The following is a 19,562-nucleotide window of genomic DNA, read 5'->3' as shown; positions in this document are numbered from 1 at the left end:
AAGACAACAGAAAAACCATGCAAAAGTAAATATAATTCACTTTTATGTTGGTCATGAACTACAGTGGTTAATATTCTGTGTTATGAAGGAAAGTATCAATGAATTAATAATAGTAACAATATGATCATGGCCAGAAGTGGTAGCACCTGCCTGTAATCCGGGCTACTCCAGAAGCTGAGGCAAGATGGTTGGAATTCCAGACCAGCCTATGTTTTAATGAGTTCAAGGATAGTCTGAGCAAGTTAGTAAAAAGAGGTCTCAAACTAAAATTTTAAAAAACCTTAGCTGGGATAATTCAGTTTTAGAGTACCTAGGCCTTGGGTTCTACTCCCAACACAGAAAAATAAATATACAGACATAATAGTAATTCCACTATAACCAAGTGAGATGATTATGTAGTATAATTTGCAGAACTTCAAAGAAAATAGACAAAGCTAGAATTGTCCTATATTTAGAAAAATTATAAATTAATTATACTTACACAGTAGCTCTTCAGTCTGATAAAATCTACAGTCATAGGGATGGATCTATCACTATTTCTATTCAGCGATTTAATGTAATCCAGCAGGTCAGCAAAGAATTTATAGCCCCCCTTGAGCACACAAAGGGCCACAATGTGATGGCCTCCCATCTCTTTCATGACATCTCGAGCAAGTCTTTCAGTCCTGCAGAAATAAAACCAGGAATTAAAAAGAAGACTCTGAGACAGGTGTGGTGGTGCACACCTTTAACTCCAGCACTCAGGGAGGCAGAGGCAGGTGGATCGCAGTGAGTTTGAGGCCAGTCTGGTCTACAGGGTGAGTTCTAGGACAACCAGGGCTACACAGAGAAACCCTGTCTTGAAAAAAATAAGACTCTCGATATTTATGTTTTATAACCCCTAAGTATTAAACTTCCTCTCTGTCAGCATGAAGGGGATTCCTGCTTTATAGAGTAATTTTTAGAAAGATTTATTTTTATGTATACAATGTTGTGTCTACATGTACAACTACACACCAGAAGAGGGCACTAGATCTCATTATAGATGATGGTGATGAACCACCATATGTGGTTGCTGGGAATAAAACTTAAGACCTTTGGGGCTGGAGAGATGGCTCAGTGGTTAAGAGCACTGACTGTGCTTCCAGAGGTCCTGAGTTCAATTCTCAGCAACCACATGGTGGCTCACAGCCATCTATAATGTGATCTGATGCATACTGTATACATAATAAATAAATTAAAAAAAAAAAACTTAAGACCTTTGGAAGAGCAGACAGTGCTTTTAACCTAAGCCATCTCTCCAGGCCATAAAGCAACTTTTTTATAAAGTGGGGGACTTTATTTTCCATATGCCAAAGGCAAGATTTTTGGGAGTAGGGGAAGGTGACATAAAATCCCTCTATATAGCCCAGGCTAGACTGTAAATCATGATCCTTGTCTCTACTTTCCTGTGCTGAGATTACGGTGGCGCATACCTTTAATCCATCACTTAGGAGGCAGAGGCAGGTGCATCTCTATGAGTTCAAGGCCAGCCTGGTCTACAAAGTAAGTTCCGGACAGCCAAGAGAAAGCCGGGCGTGGTGGCGCACGCCTTTAATCCCAGCACTCGGGAGGCAGAGGCAGGCGGATCGCTGTGAGTTTGAGGCCAGCCTGGTCTACAAAGTGAGTCCAGGATGGCCAAGGCTACACAGAGAAACCCTGTCTCGAAAAACAAAAAACAAAACAAAAAAAAGACTACACTGAGAAACTCTGTTTTGAAACATTCCCCCCCCCCCGCCACCCCCGGGCAAAAAAATGATGTTAACTTATTGGAGGATAATTTGGCTGTATGAAAACATCCAATAAGGGCTGGAGAGATGGCTCAGAGGTTAAGAGCACAAGCTGTTCTTCCAGAGGTCCTGAGTTCAATTCCCAGCAATCACATGCTGGCTCACAACCAACTAGGTAGGAAACGGGTATAGAAAGCTGGGAGAACAGAATTATAATTTCATTTATAGCCTCCACAGACTAGAGGCAATTCTTCTAACCTCTCTTCAACATAATCACTATCGATACCCATAGTGATTGTGTGTGTGTGTGTGTGTGTGTGTGTGTGTGCGTAAAGGATTAACAGAACACACTGAGGCTGGACAGTTAGGCAATTAAGAGCACTTGCTGTTATTGCAGAGGACCTGAGTTCAGTTCCCAGTACCCATACAGTAGTTTCCAATGGTCTTTAACTCTAGTTTCCAGGGAATCCATCACAATTTTCTGGTCTCCTGGAATGCATGTGCTGTGCGTACATACATGCAGGCACTCATACATACAAATAAAATAACAAATTATATATATGTTTTTTGAGACAAGGTTTCTCTGGATAGCCCTGGCTGTCCTGGAACTCTCTTTGTAGACCAAGCTGGCCTTGAACTCACAGAGATTTGTCTCTGCCTCCCTAGTGTTGGAATTATAGGTGTGTGCCACCATACCCAGCATCAAATTGTTTTTTTTTTAAATAGAAAACTTAAATTCAGATCTCCCTAGTACCCATATAAAAACCAGGTGTGGCCAGATGGTGGTGGCGCACGCCTTTAATCCCACAACTCGGGAGGCAGAGGCTGGTGGATCTCAGTGAGTTTGAGACCAGCCTGGTCTACAAAGAGTTCCAGGACAGCTAAGGTTACACAGAGAAACCCTGTCTCAAAAAAACCAAAAACCAAACAAACAAAAAGGGAGGTGTGGCTACACCAGCTTGTAACCTCAGCAGCACTGGAGGGCAGAGACAGGCAGATCCCTGGGTCTTACTAGCCAGGCAACCTAGCCAAATCGGCATGCCCCAGTTTCAGAGACACTGACTCAGGAAATAAGACAGAGAACAGGGGCCGGAGAGATGGCTCAGTGGTTAAGAGCACTGATTGCTCTTTCAGAGGTCATGAGTTCAATTCCCAGCAACCACATCTATAATGTGATCTGATGCCCTCCTCTGGCCTGCAGATGTACATGCAGGCAGAGCACTGTGTACATAATAAATAAATAAATAAATCTTAAAAAAAGAGAGAGAGAACAGAGCACCCTTTGTCCTCCTTTAGCTTTCACATACATACATGTATGACACACAAACATCACATGCTTAGGTGTCTCTCTCTCTCTCACACACACACACACCTTCAACTGAGGTCTTACTAACCTGTCCATAATCAGTCCATGAGGAATAAACACCCTCTCCAAATCCTTGGCATAATGATGAGGTATACAAAATAAATCTAGGTCATAGCCTGGTTCATCATCGCTAATCTGAAAAATAAAGAGAGATGTTTCAAAACAGAGCATTAGAAGATATCCACATTTAATTAAATTTAGATAATAAGCCTTAATTCACCAGAGGAATTTAGGTTTGAGATGGTATGAAGGGCAGTTACTTTCATAGTTTTGCAATAAATTATACTTCTCTAAGAAAGCCATGTACCTTATTGCTAAATAGGGTCAAGAATGAGAATTTTTTTAAAAATTAAAAAAAAAAGAATGAGAATTAAAACATAGAATTTTCTTAGGTTACAAAGAAAAAAGTTTAAAGAAGTATGACAAATGTGGTAAAAATATTTTAAGCATGAAAGACTAGCTTCTACTCTATACATTTTGAGTATATTTGAACATTTCATTGTGTACATGTTCATGCTGTGTATATATACATATTTACATGCAGGAACATGTGCACATGTATGGAGTCCAGAGATTAAAATTAGTTCTAAAAAAATTTACTTCTTCACTGGCTTCCAGAGGTCCTGAGTTCAATTCCCAGCAACCACACAGTGGCTCACAACTATCTATAAAGGGATTTGATACCCTCTTCTGGCATGCAGGTGTATATGCAGACAAGGCATGTACTTTTTTTTTTTTTTTTTTTTTTGGATTTTTCGAGACAGGGTTTCTCTGTGTAGCCTTGGCCATCCTGGACTCACTTTGTAGACCAGGCTGGCCTCGAACTCACAGCGATTCGCCTGCCTCTGCCTCACGAGTGCTGGGATTAAAGGCGTGCGCCCGCTTTTTAAAAATTTTTTTTTTGCATGTAATTTAAAAATTACTTCTGTTTTGAGATGGGGTCTCTCATTGAACCTGGTTAACGAATTTGGCTAGTCTATCTGATCTGGAAGCCCCAGAAATCCCCGTCTCTGCCTCCACTGTGCCAGGGTTATAGGAATGTGCTGCTTTTTATCCAATTCAAATCCTGAAAATGACATGGCAGGCACTTTACAGACTCAGACATCTCCCCCAATCTTCTAAGATATTTTAAAATTTAACATAATATATTCTAGTAAATTTAATAAAATATCATACAGAATAGCTGATGTTAAACATCCTAATTAATTAATTAATTAATTAATTTGTTATTTATTATTTTTGGTTTTCAGACAGGGTTTCTCGTGTAATAGTCCTGTCTATCTTGGAACTCTCTTTGTTGCTCAGGCTGGCCTCGAACTCACAGAAATCCGCCTGCCTCTTGTAGTGCTCGGATTAAAGGCGTGCACTACCACACCCACTAACCATTCAAATTCTCTTAAAGTGTGTGTGTCACAAAACCCAAAACAAAACAAAACAAAACAATCCTTTAAAAGCTCCCAAATCTTGAGCCAGGCTTGGTAGCTCAAGCCTTTAATCCCAGCACTTGAGAGGCCAGCGTGGTCTACAAAGTGAGTCCAGGACAGCCAAGGCTACACAGTCTCAAAAAAACTCCAACTCTTAAAAGTCTGAGATGGTTAAAATCCACTAATGAGGTAATTTCATAGAAGATACTCCAAAATTTGTTTTGAGTTGCATCATATTGGTTATAATTAATATGCCCAGAGCCCAAAATATAAAACATTTAATGACATTAATGACATGGTACTTAGGTGGCAAAATATATTATGATATTTTTATAAACATATATATACCTATACACACAAAAAATGTACAGCAAAAATCATAAAAGCAGGCGAAATCTGTTGGGACATACCTAATAACCCAGTACTTGGGAAGATGAGGTAGAAGTTTCTGAGTTTGAGACCAGCATAAGTTACTAAGTGAACTCCAGGCCAGCTAGGGGCTACAAAGCAAGACCCTGTCTTTAAAAATATCCCCAAAACTCCCAAATCATAAAAGCCACTATCTTTGGCAGTGAGTGTTATAGGGAGATAGGAGGGGGTTGTATCCCAGGCTGGCCTCAAATTCACTACACTGCTCATCTTCAACTTCTGAACCTTGTGCTTCTCCCTAGGAGCATGAGCTATCACGTCCAGTTTATGGTATTAGGTGTCAAACTCAGAGCTTCATGCATACCAGGAAGGCATTCTATCATCTGAGCTATATCTCCAGCCCTCTTTACACTAAAAACAAAACAAAAAACTACAAGAAAACTTTAAAAGATCATAAATTAATCTAATAATCAAAACTTACTGAGAGAAATAAGACAGGAAGAATTATAATATTCAGTCTTACATGAATGATATTCTTCAAGATTTTCAAACACTATCTAAGAAGCTGGCAGTACCTGGAAAAGTGTCAGAACTAGAACATCAAGCTGCACACGCTGCCACATATCTCTAATGCCAGCACTTAGGAAACAAAGGCAGGAGAATTATCACAAGTAAAGGCCAAGGTGGCCTACACACGGAGCTCCTGCCCTCAACCCAAAATACCCTCCAAACCAACTAGACGGGAAGAAATAACTGTCTGTATAAGCTCTGGCAGTTTTCAAGGAATACTGGTCAAATCATAACTAAATCTCGTTGTATCAGTTACTTCCTACTGAGTTATTTTTCTTTCACTTAGCACTGTATTGGGTACTTTGGCGTCAAGTAGTTTGACTTTTAAAAAAATTGAAAAATACATAAATTTACATTCTTTGCAGAATTCACTTGCTATTGTTTTTGAGACAGAATAGAATTATATAGCTCACACTGGCTCTCTCTCTCCTTTCTCCTCTCCCGCCTTCCCTTGAGTTCTGCCTTTAGTATAATTTTATTTCTTTTCAAGAGTGTTCACAGGACCCTGCAGCATGCAGAAGTAAATATTGATTTATTCTTAAATACATAGTTTTCTTTTCTTTTCTTCTCTGTTTTTTAAGACAGGATTTCTCTGTGTAACAGCCCTGGCAGTCCTAGACTCACTTTGTAGACCACGACTGGCTTGTATTTTTTTTCATACTCAGAAAAAGAATGTTTGTGAAGCATTATAGCAATTTCTTTTTTAAAAAAGTAGGAGCCAGGTGTGGTGGTATAAGCCTCTGCCTTTAATCCCAGCTCTAGGGAGGCAGAGGCTTATACCACCACAACTGGCTCCTCCTACTTTTTAAAAAAAGAAATTGCCATTATGTTTCACAAACATTCTTTTTCTGACTATGAAAAAAATACAAGCCGGTCATGGTCTACAAAGTGAGTATAGGACAGCCAAGGCTGTTACACAGAAAAATCCTGTCGGGAAAAACCTAAAAAAGTAGGAGGAGCTAATGTATCTTCTTAACATTCGCTTAAGAGTATTTTACAAAAAACAAAAAACAAAACAAAACAAAACATTTTTGTAAGTTTTATAAACCCAAATTTAGTTCACGTTTTGGGTAAAGATAGACTGCTCAATTTTATAAGATAATAATAAACATTCATGCCAGGCTCATCTATAATCTAACAAAAATGAATTTGGATGATTTCAAAGAACCTTAGAATCAAGATTAGAATACTACAATGACTTTCCTGAGGCATATTCAAATCCTCCACCCACTCACTCGTCTTCTGGCATGAGTTCAAGCCATATCACACCCAGGTTTCATCAGACTACTGTCTGTACCTACTAACATGGCTCAGTGCCTGCATACAGGTTCTACAGGTAACCTAAGAACTTCTAGGACTGTTTGCTTCAATCAAAGAAATTCAATGTGAACTCTGCCAAGGTCATCCCAATCTTTTTATGTGTGTTTAAGACAGGGTCATACTATGTAACTTTAGCTGTCTTAGATATATAGACCAGAGTGGCATCAAACTTGCTATGGTCCTCCACCCTCTGCATCTTGACTGTTGGGATTACCAGTATGCACCTAACTAACTCCCAATCATGTATTCAAAGAATTCAAACTTATCAGCAGGAATTACTCCAAAATGGAAATTCTATTTCTGTCAACACACCCAACTGCTTTCCAATGCAAGAGTTTTGATTTCTAATTAAAACAGATTTATGTCTGAGAATTTTTATTTTGCTCTCTCCGAACACTGTATTTTGTTATTTTAAGAATAAAACTTTTATGGCACACAACTTCAATCTCAGCACTTGGGAGGCAGAGGCAGAGGCAGAGGCCAGCCTAGTCTACAAACTGAGTCCAGGACAGCCAGGGTCCTGGCTGACACAGAGAAACCCTGTCTCGAAAAACCAAATAATAATAATAATAATAATAATAATAATAATAATAATAATAATAACAACAACAACAACAACAACAACAGCAACAACAACAACCTGTAAAGATCTCTGAACTACCAACTCTGTATAAAAAAATGAAAACAAAAATTCATGACAGTTATTGTAACCAAACAAATTAGTTGGTTTTTTTCCCTCTTTCATCTAAAAAAGTACAAAATGAAAAAATAAAACAATAAGAGCAAACACTTTAGAAACTAAGAAGGATTCCAAGTTTGAGACCAGCCTGGCCTACATAAAGAAAATCTGTCTCAAACTAAGTAAACCAATCCCTCATAAAAAGAATCCCAGCCAGGCGTGGTGGTACACACCTTTAATCCCAGCACTTGGGAGGCAGAGGCAGGCAGATTGCTGTGAGTTCGAGGCCAGCCTGGTCTACAAAATGAGTCCAGGATGGCCAAGGCTACACAGAGAGACCCTGTCTCGAAAAACCTAAAAAAAAAAAAGAATTCCCCCCCCCCCAAAAAAAAGAATCCCACCCAAGCAGGGTGTACACTTGTAATCCAACTCAGGAAAGCAGAGGCAGACATACTGCTGAGAGTTTGAGGCCAACCAGGTCTACAAAGAGAGTCCAGGACAGCCAAGGCTATACAGAGAAACCCTGCCTCGAAAAACCAAAAAAAAAAGGATGTTATTTTAATAAAACACCATTGATAATAAAATAGTAATAGGTAAAAAAATTGCAATATTTTAAGCAATTTGGGGGGAAAACCACTGGCTAGAAAGATGGCTCAGTGGTTAACAGTACTTTTTGCTCTGGCAGAGGATCTGGATTTGGTTCCCAGCACACACATGGAAGCTCACAACAGTCTGTAACTCCAATTCCAGCAGATTAAATACCCTCTTTTTACCTCCATAGACATGCTAATGATACACATACATACATGCAGGCAAAACATTCATACAAATAAAATAAAAATAAATCTTGAGCTGGGTATGGTAGTGTATGACTTCAACCCCAGCACTGGGGAGACAGAGGCAGGCAGATGGATCCCTGTGAGTTCAAGGCCAGCCTGGTCTACAAGGGGAATCCAGGACAGCCAGGGCTATACAAACCAAAAAAGAAAAAAGAAAAAATTAGCACATTGATAGAGGTACAGGTCAGTGGTAAAAACACATGCCTAGCACAGGTAAGACAACAAGTTAGATCACTAAAACACACACACACACACACACACACACACACACACACACACACACACTCACACTCCCTCTCTATCATTAGCATTCCAGGCATGATAGAATATGTCTATCTCTAATTTCTACACTCAGAAGGGAGATCAGCCTGTAACTACATAGAGAGTCTGTATATTAAAACAAAAAACAAAAGCCAAAAAACAAGTAATTTAAGTGTGGTAGTTCATGATTATAATCCTAGCACGCGGAAGACTAAGGCAAGAGGATGTTAGTTTAAGGCAGGCAGATCTCTGTGAGTCCAGGACAGCCAAGGCTACAGAGAAACCCTGTCTCAACAAACAAACAAACAAACAAACAAAAACAAAAACAAAAGAAAGAGAAGAAAAAAGAAAAACAAAAAACCCAGCCATATAGAGGAAAAAAGTAGAAATTAAAACAAAAGTCAAGTCAGTTAAAGGGCTTAGAATAGCAACTAGAGCCAGAGGTGGTGGCGCTCACCTTTAATCCCAGCACTCTAGAAGAAGTGGCAGGCTGATCTCGGTGAGTTCAGAGGCTAGCCTGGTCTACAGAGTAAGTTGCAGGACAGCCACTAAATCATAGTAAGCACTATTGAAGTGTTTGTTATTCCTAACATGCAAACAATTTAGGGGAAGGAAACTTAAAAAAAAAAAAAAGGAACAGGAATTTGCAAACTAAAAATACAGTAAATTTCTTGATGTTCAAACAAAACTAAGAATAACCACTTCTAGCAGTAAGGACTAACTCTACACTGAACAAGTACCCTATCTCAAAGTTTAAAAGCATCTATATAACTTCCTCAGTAACTGGATAAAAAAAACAGCCATAGGCCGGGCGTGGTGGCGCACGCCTTTTATCCCAGCACTCGGGAGGCAGAGGCAGGCAGATCGCTGTGAGATCGAGGCCAGCCTGGTCTACAAAGTGAGTCCAGGATGGCCAAGGCTACAAAGAGAAACCCTGTCTCGAAAAACCAAAAAAAAAAAAAAAAAAAAAAAAAAACCAGCCATTACCATTTGCGTATGGTACCACAGTATTTACTTGCATAGATTCCAGAGACAAACAGGTTTGAGACAGAGTTCCACTTTCTAAAATCATCCTTGTTTCTAGTGGTGACGATCTAAACGAGGGCTCAGTGCATAATGGGGAAAATGGCTCTGTCCCCTCTTAATAACTGATGTGAACATACTTTTGTTACAGGATTATTTTGAGACTAATTAGGAATATATACATAAACACAACAATGGCTATTATTACTATTCCCAATGAGGGACTATGTAAGGGCTACTTATTTGCATAAATTATCTCTCAGTCCTTTTAACACCAGCAGCCAGCACCTAGGATATAAGAAAATTTAAAACCAGATAGTGGCAACATGCTTGTAATCCCCACATTGGGGTAGAAGCAAGAAGATGGCTGTAAGTTCAAGGGCTGGTCTAGGGCATCAAGGGCTACCCAGCAAGAAATTGTCTAAAAGGAAAGTTTGAACCTAAGTGAAGACACTGAAGGCCACACAGAACATACCCTAAACAAGCAGGATTCTAGGTCATTAAGTATACACACAGTGTTGGCCAGGGATACAGTGTTGGCTAGGCGTGATGGCCCAGGCCTGAAATTCTCCAGCACTCAGGAGGCAGAGGCAGGTGCATCTCTGTAAGCTGGTGGCCAGCCTGGTCTACAAAGCGAGTCCAGGACTGCCAAGGCTACACAGAGAAACCCTGTCTTGAGAAACAAAACAAAACAAAGAACAATATTGTCTGACGTGGTGGCACATGTCTTTAATCCCAGCACTCAGGACTCAGGAGGCAGAGGCAGGCGGATCTCTGAGTTTGAGGCCAGCCTGGAAAGGGAGTTCCAGAGAAACCCTGTCTCAAAAAAACAAAAAATATAAATAAATAAATAAATAAGAACACAGTGCTTTTGCCTTAAGTCATGATGTCTAATACAATATGAGACAGTAGTTTTTTTAGGGTTCAAATTCACCCAACAAACTTAGTGAAAACTTCCCACAAACCAGACATTGTGCTATATGCTAAAGCTATAGTGGTTGAGTCCTGCCCTTATAAAGCTTGTTTACAGGCATGAGGCTTTTGACCCAGTGGCTGAGAGCTTACCTAACAGGAACAAGGCTCTGGGTTCAGTCCCAAGTATGTATGTGCTACATGCTAAAGCTATGGTGGTTGAGTCCTGCCCTTATAAAGCTTGCTTACAGGGCTGAGGCTTTTGACCCAGTGGCTGAGAGCTTACCTAACAGGAACAAGGCTCTGGGTTCAGTCCCAAGTATGTATGTGCTACATGCTAAAGCTATGGTGGTTGAGTCCTGCCCTTATAAAGCTTGCTTACAGGGCTGAGGCTTTTGGCCCAGAGATCGAGAGCTTACCTAGCAGGAACAATACACTGGGTTCAATCTCAAGCATGGATTTAAAAAAAAAAAAACCAACAACAAAAACAAAAAACAGTAGGGCATGGTGGTGCAGCACTTGGGAGGCAAGAGTCAGGAGGAATGTCACAAGTTCAAGGCCAGCCTGGCAGTCTACATCACCAATTCCAGCCCAGCCAGAGATACACAGTAAGATCCTACCTGAAAACATCAAAATAAAGTTTGTGTAAGTGGGAGAAACCATCAACAAGTAACCAGGTAACTGCTAAATCTAAGACACTGATATTATATAAAGCATAATATGGCATTTAAGTAGTAGCAGAGGCAATAATCAGAATAAAGCAGGCTAAAGTAAAGTATTTAATGGGAGGCTATTTCAGCAAGCATACTCAGCAAGGTTGTGGGAGGGGGGATAGGGAAAGAACAGCTTGGTAGGTTACAAAAAATAGAGGCAATGGGGTAAGAGGGAAGGTATCAACTGCTGACTGTGAAAAACTGTCCTTTAGCATAAAAACCAAATCCTTGTTTTAAAAATAAAAATTCCCGCAGCACCCAAGGGCATGGGTCACTGAGTCAAGTGTATCTGAATCCAGTACTCTGAGCCATAGTTAAAAGAAGCCTCCTTTCCACTCCTCAGGTGGAAAATAGGCGTGATTTTCACTACCCTGGCCTCAGCGCGGATTCAATGGAGCAATTGCGCAGTCCCACAAATATGAATTATGGCATCTGCAGAATTAGAGGTACAGGCCAGGCCCGAACATGCCCTCCTTTGGGTGCCAAAGCTCCTCCTAGAGGTGCTCCGAAGCCGCCAAACCCAGAAACTTCCACAGCAGGGCCTCTCCCCCAGAAAGCTTCCCCGCCCACCCGCGCGCTGCCGGATCATTCCCGAAAGCCGCCCTCCGCCTCTGCCCGCGGCGCGCCCCGTGGGCCACACACGTCAAGCCCAACGCCATTTCCACCCTCCCGCCCTACACGCCGCCAGCCCCCTTCTCTCTTGGGGGGGGGGCTCACCGGGAGGGGCGGCCCACCCCCACCCCGCCCCTGGAACCCCACCATTCCATGCAGCCCCGTGGCCCTCACGGGACAAGCAGCCAGGCTCTTGGAACCCGTGGCCGCCCCCGCCCCCGCCCCCGCCCCCGGGCTTCCCCGCCGCCTCAGAGCCTCAAGCGCCTCAGGGCCCCGGCCGGCGTCATTGTGCCTCCCGCTGCGTGGGCCTGGCAGAGGGCTCTGGCTGAATAGTCCCGTAACTCACCACGATGCTAGGACTGCGGGTCGCCATGAGGGAACCTCTGAGCTAGCGGGAAAGAAGCGGTCTGAGGAAGAAGCCGGCAGAGGAGGCGCTAAGGCTCGGGAAAGCCGGGAGGTAAAGCCCAACGCTCTTCACCGCCGCCTCAGCAACCGCTCAGAGACGACGCCGGCCAGGCCCCGCCCCGTCGCTCCGCCCAGGCTCCGCCCCGTCGCTCCGCGCAGGCTCCGCCCCCAGCGGCCTAAGTCGGCTTCTCCCGCGCGCCTTCACAGGCGGCTACCGGTGTCTCCTCAGGCAAGGTGGCCTTGGGAATTTTTCTTCTGGAAAAAAAACAAAACAAAACTTGTTTTGGCCACACCGCAGCCTCCAGCCCCCTGTAGTACCCTAGAGGGCTCCCAAATAATCAAACTTACCTTATTTCCGCATTTTCCCCCTCTCCTCATGACTCTAAACTCGTCACCAGCTCTTCAGGTTCCCTTTGTTACCCGCGGTTCTTGGGCCAGCAGTCCCCATCCCTCCCAAGATCGACCTGGGGGCTGGCCTCCATTTTCCTCATTGAGGTTCTGTTCTTTGAAAACTCCTTACTTAGTTGGAATAATTGAACCTGCAGCCCTAGAACAGCCAGATCAGGGTACAAATCCAAGAAGAAAAAAAACAACTGTTTGGTAACCTTATGAAAATTTGAACCGAGCCGGCCATGGTGGCACACGCCTTTAATCTGAGCACTCGGGGAGGCAGAGGCAGGTAGATCGCTGTGAGTTCGAGGCCAGCCTGGTCCACAAAACAAGTCCAAGATAGCCAAGGCTACACAGAGAAACCCTGTCTCGAAAAATAAATAAATTAATAAATAAATAGACAAAGTGAGTCCAGAATAGTCAAGGCTACACAGAGAAACCCTGTCTCAACCCCCCCAAAAAAAACCAACAACAACAACAACAGAAAATTAGACCCCAAACTGCTTTTTGCCTTTACATAAAACTTTATTTTAAGCCGGGTGACAAAGTAAGAAAAGCTTATATGCCCAGCTACCAAGAAAGAATTACATATATATTCAACCTACCCGGGCAATTTAGTAAGATCTTGCTTCAAAATAAAATTAGATAAGTGGAATAGTGATTGAGAAAGACATCTTGCCATCAACTTCTAGACTCCTCAAGCACCTGCACAGGTGAGCACACACACACGCGCACACACACACACACACACACACACACACACACACACACAAGAAATGCTGATAGACATTCGTATGTTGCCAAGAAAGATGTTGTCATTTCTTCTGTATTGAATTTTAGCCAGGTGTGCTGACACATATTTGTAATTCCAGTACTACAGAGGCAGAGGTAGGATAATTATAATTGTGTATTCCAGACAAGCCTGGGTTACAAAATGAGACCCTCGCTCAAAAACAAACTCACTCACTAATGTTTGAAAAAAATAAGAGACAGGAGTATAGTGCAGCAGTATTATGGGGAAAGTTCTAGCTTCAATCTTCTATACCACAAAAGAATAAGTAAACAAATAAATAAGTAAAATGAGCATGCTCACACTGTGGTGGCAGCTGGGCGTGATGGCCCATGCCTTTAATCCCAGCACTCCGGAGGCAGAAGCTGGCAGATCCCTGTGAGTTCCAGGCCAGCCTGGTCTACAAAGTGAGTCCAGGACAGCCAAGGCTGCACAGAGAAACCCTGTCTCAAAAAACCAAAACCAAAACCAAAACCAAACCAAAACAAACAACAAAAACAGTGTGGTGGTTCACACCTGTGATCCCAGTACTGGGAACACAGAGGCAGGTGGATCGCTGTGAGTTCGAGGCCAGCCTGGTCTACAAAGCAAGTCTAGGACAGCCAGGGCTACACAGAGAAACCCTGCCTCGAAAAACCAAAAACAAAACCGGTACATGATCAGAATCTTTATGGGAATTAAAAGATTACACATGCATTTGTGTGAGCATACATATGGGACACAATATAAAGTACACGATCTTTGGAAACTGTGACTGCTATTGACATTTATTTTTGTCTCCAGAATTTCTTACATGGAATTTGTTTTATACTTTGTTTGTTTATTAAATACTTTGTTTTTGAGACAGACCCTATTATAGCCCAGGCTGGCCATAAACTTACTATGTAGCTGAGAATGGCCTGGAAGCCCTGTTCCTCTTCTCTTTCTCCCCTAAGCACTGGGATTACAGGCAGCTGGTTATCCAATATGGAGTCAGAAAACAAAATCTGCCTCTACTTACCTCAAATGCAGCCCACAGTTGCTTCTCCTAATGCTCCTCCCAGTATGCCCATTTTTATATCTGTCCCCGCCCCCATCACAGTGCTCTCTATATAGTCAGTGCCCTCCCTGTTACTAGGGATACTGAAATGAGAGATGTGATGGTAGGTGGTTTTACGTTTGTTTGTTTGTTTTTCCCAAGACAAGGTTTCTCTGTGTAGCTCTGGCTGTCCTGGAACCTCTATACTCTGAACTCTGAACTCTAGGCTCTGTGACCCAGGCTGGCCTTGGACTCACAGAGTTCCCCTGCCTTTGCCTCCTGAGTGCTAGGATTAAAGACATGCGCCACCACCACCAGGCTCTTCCTATGTTTTAACAATGCATTATGGGGTTTTGTTTGTTTTGAGTCAGAGTCTCACTATGTAGTCTTGGATGGCCTGGAATTTGCCTCAGTGTACAGTGGAAAACAACCCACAGAGTGCAAGCTGAAAGAAGTAATGCCTTTTTTTTTTTTTTTTTTTTTTTTTTGAGGGAAGGGAAGAAGTGAACAAAAAGTTCACATATAAAGTGCTTTATTGAAATCATACATTAGGGGCCGGGCGTGGTGGCGCACGCCTTTAATTCCAGCACTCGGGAGGCAGAGGCAGGCGGATCGCTGTGAGTTCGAGGCCAGCCTGGTCTACAAAGTGAGTCCAGAACAGCCAAGGCTACACAGAGAAACCCTGTCTCAAAAAACCAAAAAAAAAAAAAAAAAAAAAAAGAAAAAGAAAAAAAGAAAAAGAAATCAGACATTATATTTAAAATTGAGATTGTAAGTGTATTCGCTCAAAATTTTCTTTCCCAATTTAATATGAAATCAAGAAAGTGACCCTTACTAGTCTTCACATGATACTACTGAAAATAATGTCATATAGAGTCAATGGCTAGCCAAAATGTCTCTGCCTTGGATCTGCAGTAGCCCAGTCATATCACTTGCCAAACATGTGCCAGGCTTGGGACTGACTGATGCTAAGCACTACAAAAAGAAAAAAATACCAGCCAGATGCAATGACACACGCCTTTAATCTGAGCACTCAGGAGGCAGAGGCAAGTGGGTCGCTGTGAGTTCGAGGCCAGCCTGGTCTACAAAGTGAGTCGGACAGCCAAGGCTAACACAGAGAAACCCTGTCTCAAAAAAAAAAAAAAAAAAAAAAGAAAGAAAGAAAAAAGAAAAAGAAAGAAAGAAAAACACAAAATACCACCTCACTCCTGCCTGTGTTTGGACACAATTATGAATTATCTGGGCACCACAAACAATTCCAAATACATATGTTTCTGCCCCAAAACTTTTAAAATATTATTCATTTTTTTCCTTTTTCTTTGGTTTCTTTCTTTCGCTTCCTTTTTGGGGGTAAGACCTCACTCTTGGCTCACGCTGTTTTCTAACTCCCCATGTAGACCAGACTTGAATTTAGGGTGATTACCTGCTTTTTTGCACCCTGAAGTGCTAGGATTATAGAAATAAGCAAGAGCCTCAGCCTTTTTCTTATTGTTTTGGGTGTGTGTGTGTATGTGTTGGGAGGGGTGTGTACACATGTGAGCATGTGGAGGTTTTTTTTTTTTTTTTTTTTTTTTTTTTTGGTTTTTCAAGACAGAGTTTCTCTGTGTAGCCCAGGCTGTCCTAGACTCTCTTTGTAGACCAGGCTGGCCTCGAACTCATAGTGATCCACCATGCTGGCATCTGTGTCTTTCTCAATAATTCTGCATCCTGTATACTAACTAAGGCGGGGTCTCTCACTTGAACACAGAGCTCTACTACTTGGCTAGTCTAGCTAGCTAGCTTGCTCCAGGGACTGCCTGTCTCTCCCTGATGTGAGCTGGAATTACAGATGGCTGCTACCTTCCCACCAGCATTTATATGGGTGCTTGGGATCCAAACTCGGGTCCTCGCCGGGCATGGTAGCGCACACCTTTAATCCCAGCACTTGGGAGGCAGAGGCAGGTAGATTGCTGTGAATTCGAGGCCAGTCGGGTCTACAAAGTGAATTCAGGACAGCCAAGATAACATAGTGAAACCCTGTCTCGAAAAACCAAAACCAACCAACCAACCAAACAACCCAAACTCTGGTCCTCATGCTGGTATAGCAAGCATTTTACACGCAAAGCCATGTCCCCAGTTCTCAAGAACCTTAGTTTTTACTTTGGTGTTGTAGTCTTTCGATTTTCTAGAGCTGGGCCAGGCTGTGGTGGTGCTCGCCTTTAATCCCAGCACTCGGGAGGCAGAGGCAGGTGGATCGCTGTGAGTTTGAGGCCAGCCTGGTCTACAAAGAGAGTCCAGGACACAAAGAAACTCTGTCTTGAAAAACCAAAGAAGAAGAAAGAGGAAGAAGAGGAGGAGGAGGAGTTGTTCAAGGCCAAACTGGGTATAGTATCTCATGTCTTTAATCCCAGCACCTCCGGAAACAGGCAGGCAGATCTCTGATTTCAAGGCCAGCCTGGTCTACAAAGTGAGTCCAGGGCAGCCAGGGCGGTTACACAGAGAAACCCTGTCTCGGAAAAACCAAAAAAAAAAAAAAAAAAAAAAAGATTAGTGTGTGTGTGTGTGTGTGTGTGTGTGTGTGTGTGTGTGTGTGTGATGTATGTGTTCATGTTCACTATGTGTGCCTGTAAACATGGAGGCTAAAAGAGGCTCTGTCATCCTCTTCTTTATTCCCTTAAGACAGGATCCTTAGACTCACTTTGTAGACCAGGCTGGCTTTGAACTCACAGAGATACACCTGCCTCTGCCTCCCTAAGCGCTGGAATTAAAGGTGTGCGCCACCCTGCCCGGCAAGACAGGATCTTTTATTAATTCTGGAGCTAGGCTGGCAGTCAGTCAGCCACACAATTCTCTCTCCATCCAGTGCTGTTCAGTTCCATGCTGTCCCAGTCCGCCCTCCTCCAGAAGCCTTAGGGTTACAGACTAACAGGCAGGCGATCACTTGGATCTGAACTTTGGTCCTCATACTTGCTCAGCAAGTGCTCTACTCCACAATGTTGGAATTTTTAAAGTGACCCTCACCAGAATACTTCTCTCCAGCTTTACTTCGTATGAAGTGGATGCTGAAGTGAATCATTATTGACACAAAAGAAAGCAATGATGGATTTTGGGTATCAACTTGGGCAGCCTTTGGTCCCTTCGATATTTGGTCAGACGTTATTATGGATGTCTATTGAAGGCGCTTTTGCATGAGATCGACATTCACATCACTGGGGTTTGCCAGAGCAGATTACTCTCCACAGTGGGGGTGGGCCTCCTCGGCTGATGACTCCCTTGAGTGAGAAGGTGTTCTCCCATCTGACTGCCTTTGGATTAGAACATAAGCTCTCCTGAGAGTCTCTCCAACCTCCTGGGACTACCCCCATCAAATTGGAACTCACCATGGCATGGTCATGGAAGTCAAATTTTTAAAATTCTCTAAACCCCAACTCCTCTTTCCCCAAATAAATATTTGGCGAGATATAGATAGATAGATTGGCTGTTTCTTTTTTCTTTTCTTTTTTTTTTTTTTTTTTTTTGGTTTTTTGAGACAGGGTCTCTCTGTGTAGCCTTGGCTGCCCTGGACTCACTTTGTAGACCAGGCTGGCCTCAAACTCACAGCAATCTGCCTGCCTCTGCCTCCTGAGTGCTGGGATTAAAGATGTGCACTACCACACCCAGCTGGGACTGGACATTTTAATTAGAAAATCAGTTTTATTAGTTGAGGTTTTCCATAGAAACAGCCAATCTGCCAGAGAAACCCTGTCTCAAAAAACAAAAAAAAAAAAAAAAAAGAAAGAAAGAAAGAAAAAAATGTCCAGTCCCTAACTCGCGTTCTTGAGCTACCTGTGAAGTCCGGTGACTAACTCGTGGTAGTCATCACAAACATTGCTTCACTTTTCACAATGTGCAAGAAGAACTATTTGAGCTAAGCAAAACGGAATTCACAGGGCGGTGTTTAACTCTCCTCGTGACAGTAGCACCTGTGTAAATCATTGTCTTTGGGTATACCTGCCGACAAACAACCACAGGTCTTGAGGTATTTGCTGATGTATTCTCTCTTCTCAAAAGATTTGGTTTTTCCCCCCTAGTGTCCATGTGGTCAATTATATTCTGCTGAAAAGGTAGGTGAGAAATATTGAGGGGTGTCGTATGAGTCATCAACTTTCACAAGAAACAAATGCAGTGGTTGACCTTTCATCATTTCGGTGCTTTTGGTTTTGGACTTCTATACTAAAATATTCTACTGAAAGTTTGAAAACTACCAATCAATCAAATAATGAGTTTTAGATGTGTTTCCTATGATGAATAACACAACCATTGGACCGAGGGCATTCCAACTAACAGCTACATGCTTTCTGACAAGACTCCTTTGTTTCTCGAATGTATTTTACCCACATGTCCTTGTGGGGTATCCAAGCCTAGTGACTAATGAAAGGTCTAGGGGGCTTTCTTTAATTTTCAGGCTTCTTTCATGTACAGCAGATATTCAACAAGGTACACAGTGACCTGTACTCTTCTCGTGACCTCCTGGGAATGGAATGAGTTTCCTAGAGTCAGGGTTGCTGTGCTTGCTCTGTTATCAGTGAATAATATGCATGCTGTCCTTGAGAGGGGACTTGTAGCTCTGCTGTATTTGGAAAAGATAAAGGAAAGGAGGAGTCATCTCTACTTGTCTTTGTTTAACTCTCTGTTGGAATAACAATGCTGGTCTTTGTGCGTCTAACACCGAAGCAGAAGCTAGACACTAGAAGTAGAAGCTAGAATTAAAAAGTTCCAATCCACCAAATAAAATTGGGGAAATGGTAGGCATAGCATTTGTGGTCCAGTTTCTAAATGTTGAGAAATTCCAGGCTGAATTAGAGTCCTGTGTGGGACAATCTGAAACGCTGTCAGATATATTGGGCCAGAAGGCTGAAGATGATGCTCCAACGTTACAGAGAGTTTTGGGTGACTGTTCAGGCAGCAAACTGTCTCTGTCATCTTCTCATTTGGGAAGCTACTATCCTGCACTCCCTGTATACTCAGGTAATCAATTTTATTCCTTCTCAAGTCTCTGATGGGGTTGAAGACCAGATAGTTTAGTTTTACAATTAAGATGATTAGTTGTTTAGAGGTTAAGATATTTTTAGGTCTAGATACATGTTTTAAGTTGATAATGACAA

The 19,562-nt window shown here is 42.4% G+C and overlaps 1 protein-coding gene across 2 annotated transcripts in view; it reads right to left on the bottom strand.

The window, feature by feature from the left end:
* Hprt1 (hypoxanthine phosphoribosyltransferase 1) overlaps window positions 1–12,309 on the bottom strand; it is a 31,919-nt gene extending 19,610 nt beyond the window's left edge. For both annotated transcript variants that reach the window (XM_051141251.1, XM_051141252.1), the window contains exons 1-3: window positions 12,183–12,309; window positions 3,143–3,249; window positions 482–665 (exon numbers count right to left, since the gene is read on the bottom strand). In XM_051141251.1, coding sequence (XP_050997208.1) covers window positions 482–665; window positions 3,143–3,249; window positions 12,183–12,209 — 318 coding nt within the window. In that variant the 5' untranslated portion in view covers window positions 12,210–12,309. The remainder of the gene's footprint in view (window positions 1–481; window positions 666–3,142; window positions 3,250–12,182) is intronic.
* Window positions 12,310–19,562: the final 7,253 nt, after the last annotated feature.

The sequence above is a fragment of the Acomys russatus genome, chromosome X (assembly GCF_903995435.1).
Source record: "Acomys russatus chromosome X, mAcoRus1.1, whole genome shotgun sequence".
NCBI classification, from domain to species: domain Eukaryota; kingdom Metazoa; phylum Chordata; class Mammalia; order Rodentia; family Muridae; genus Acomys; species Acomys russatus.
Note: the sequence above shows the minus strand (reverse complement) of the source record. Positions and strands in the feature narration are given on the sequence as shown.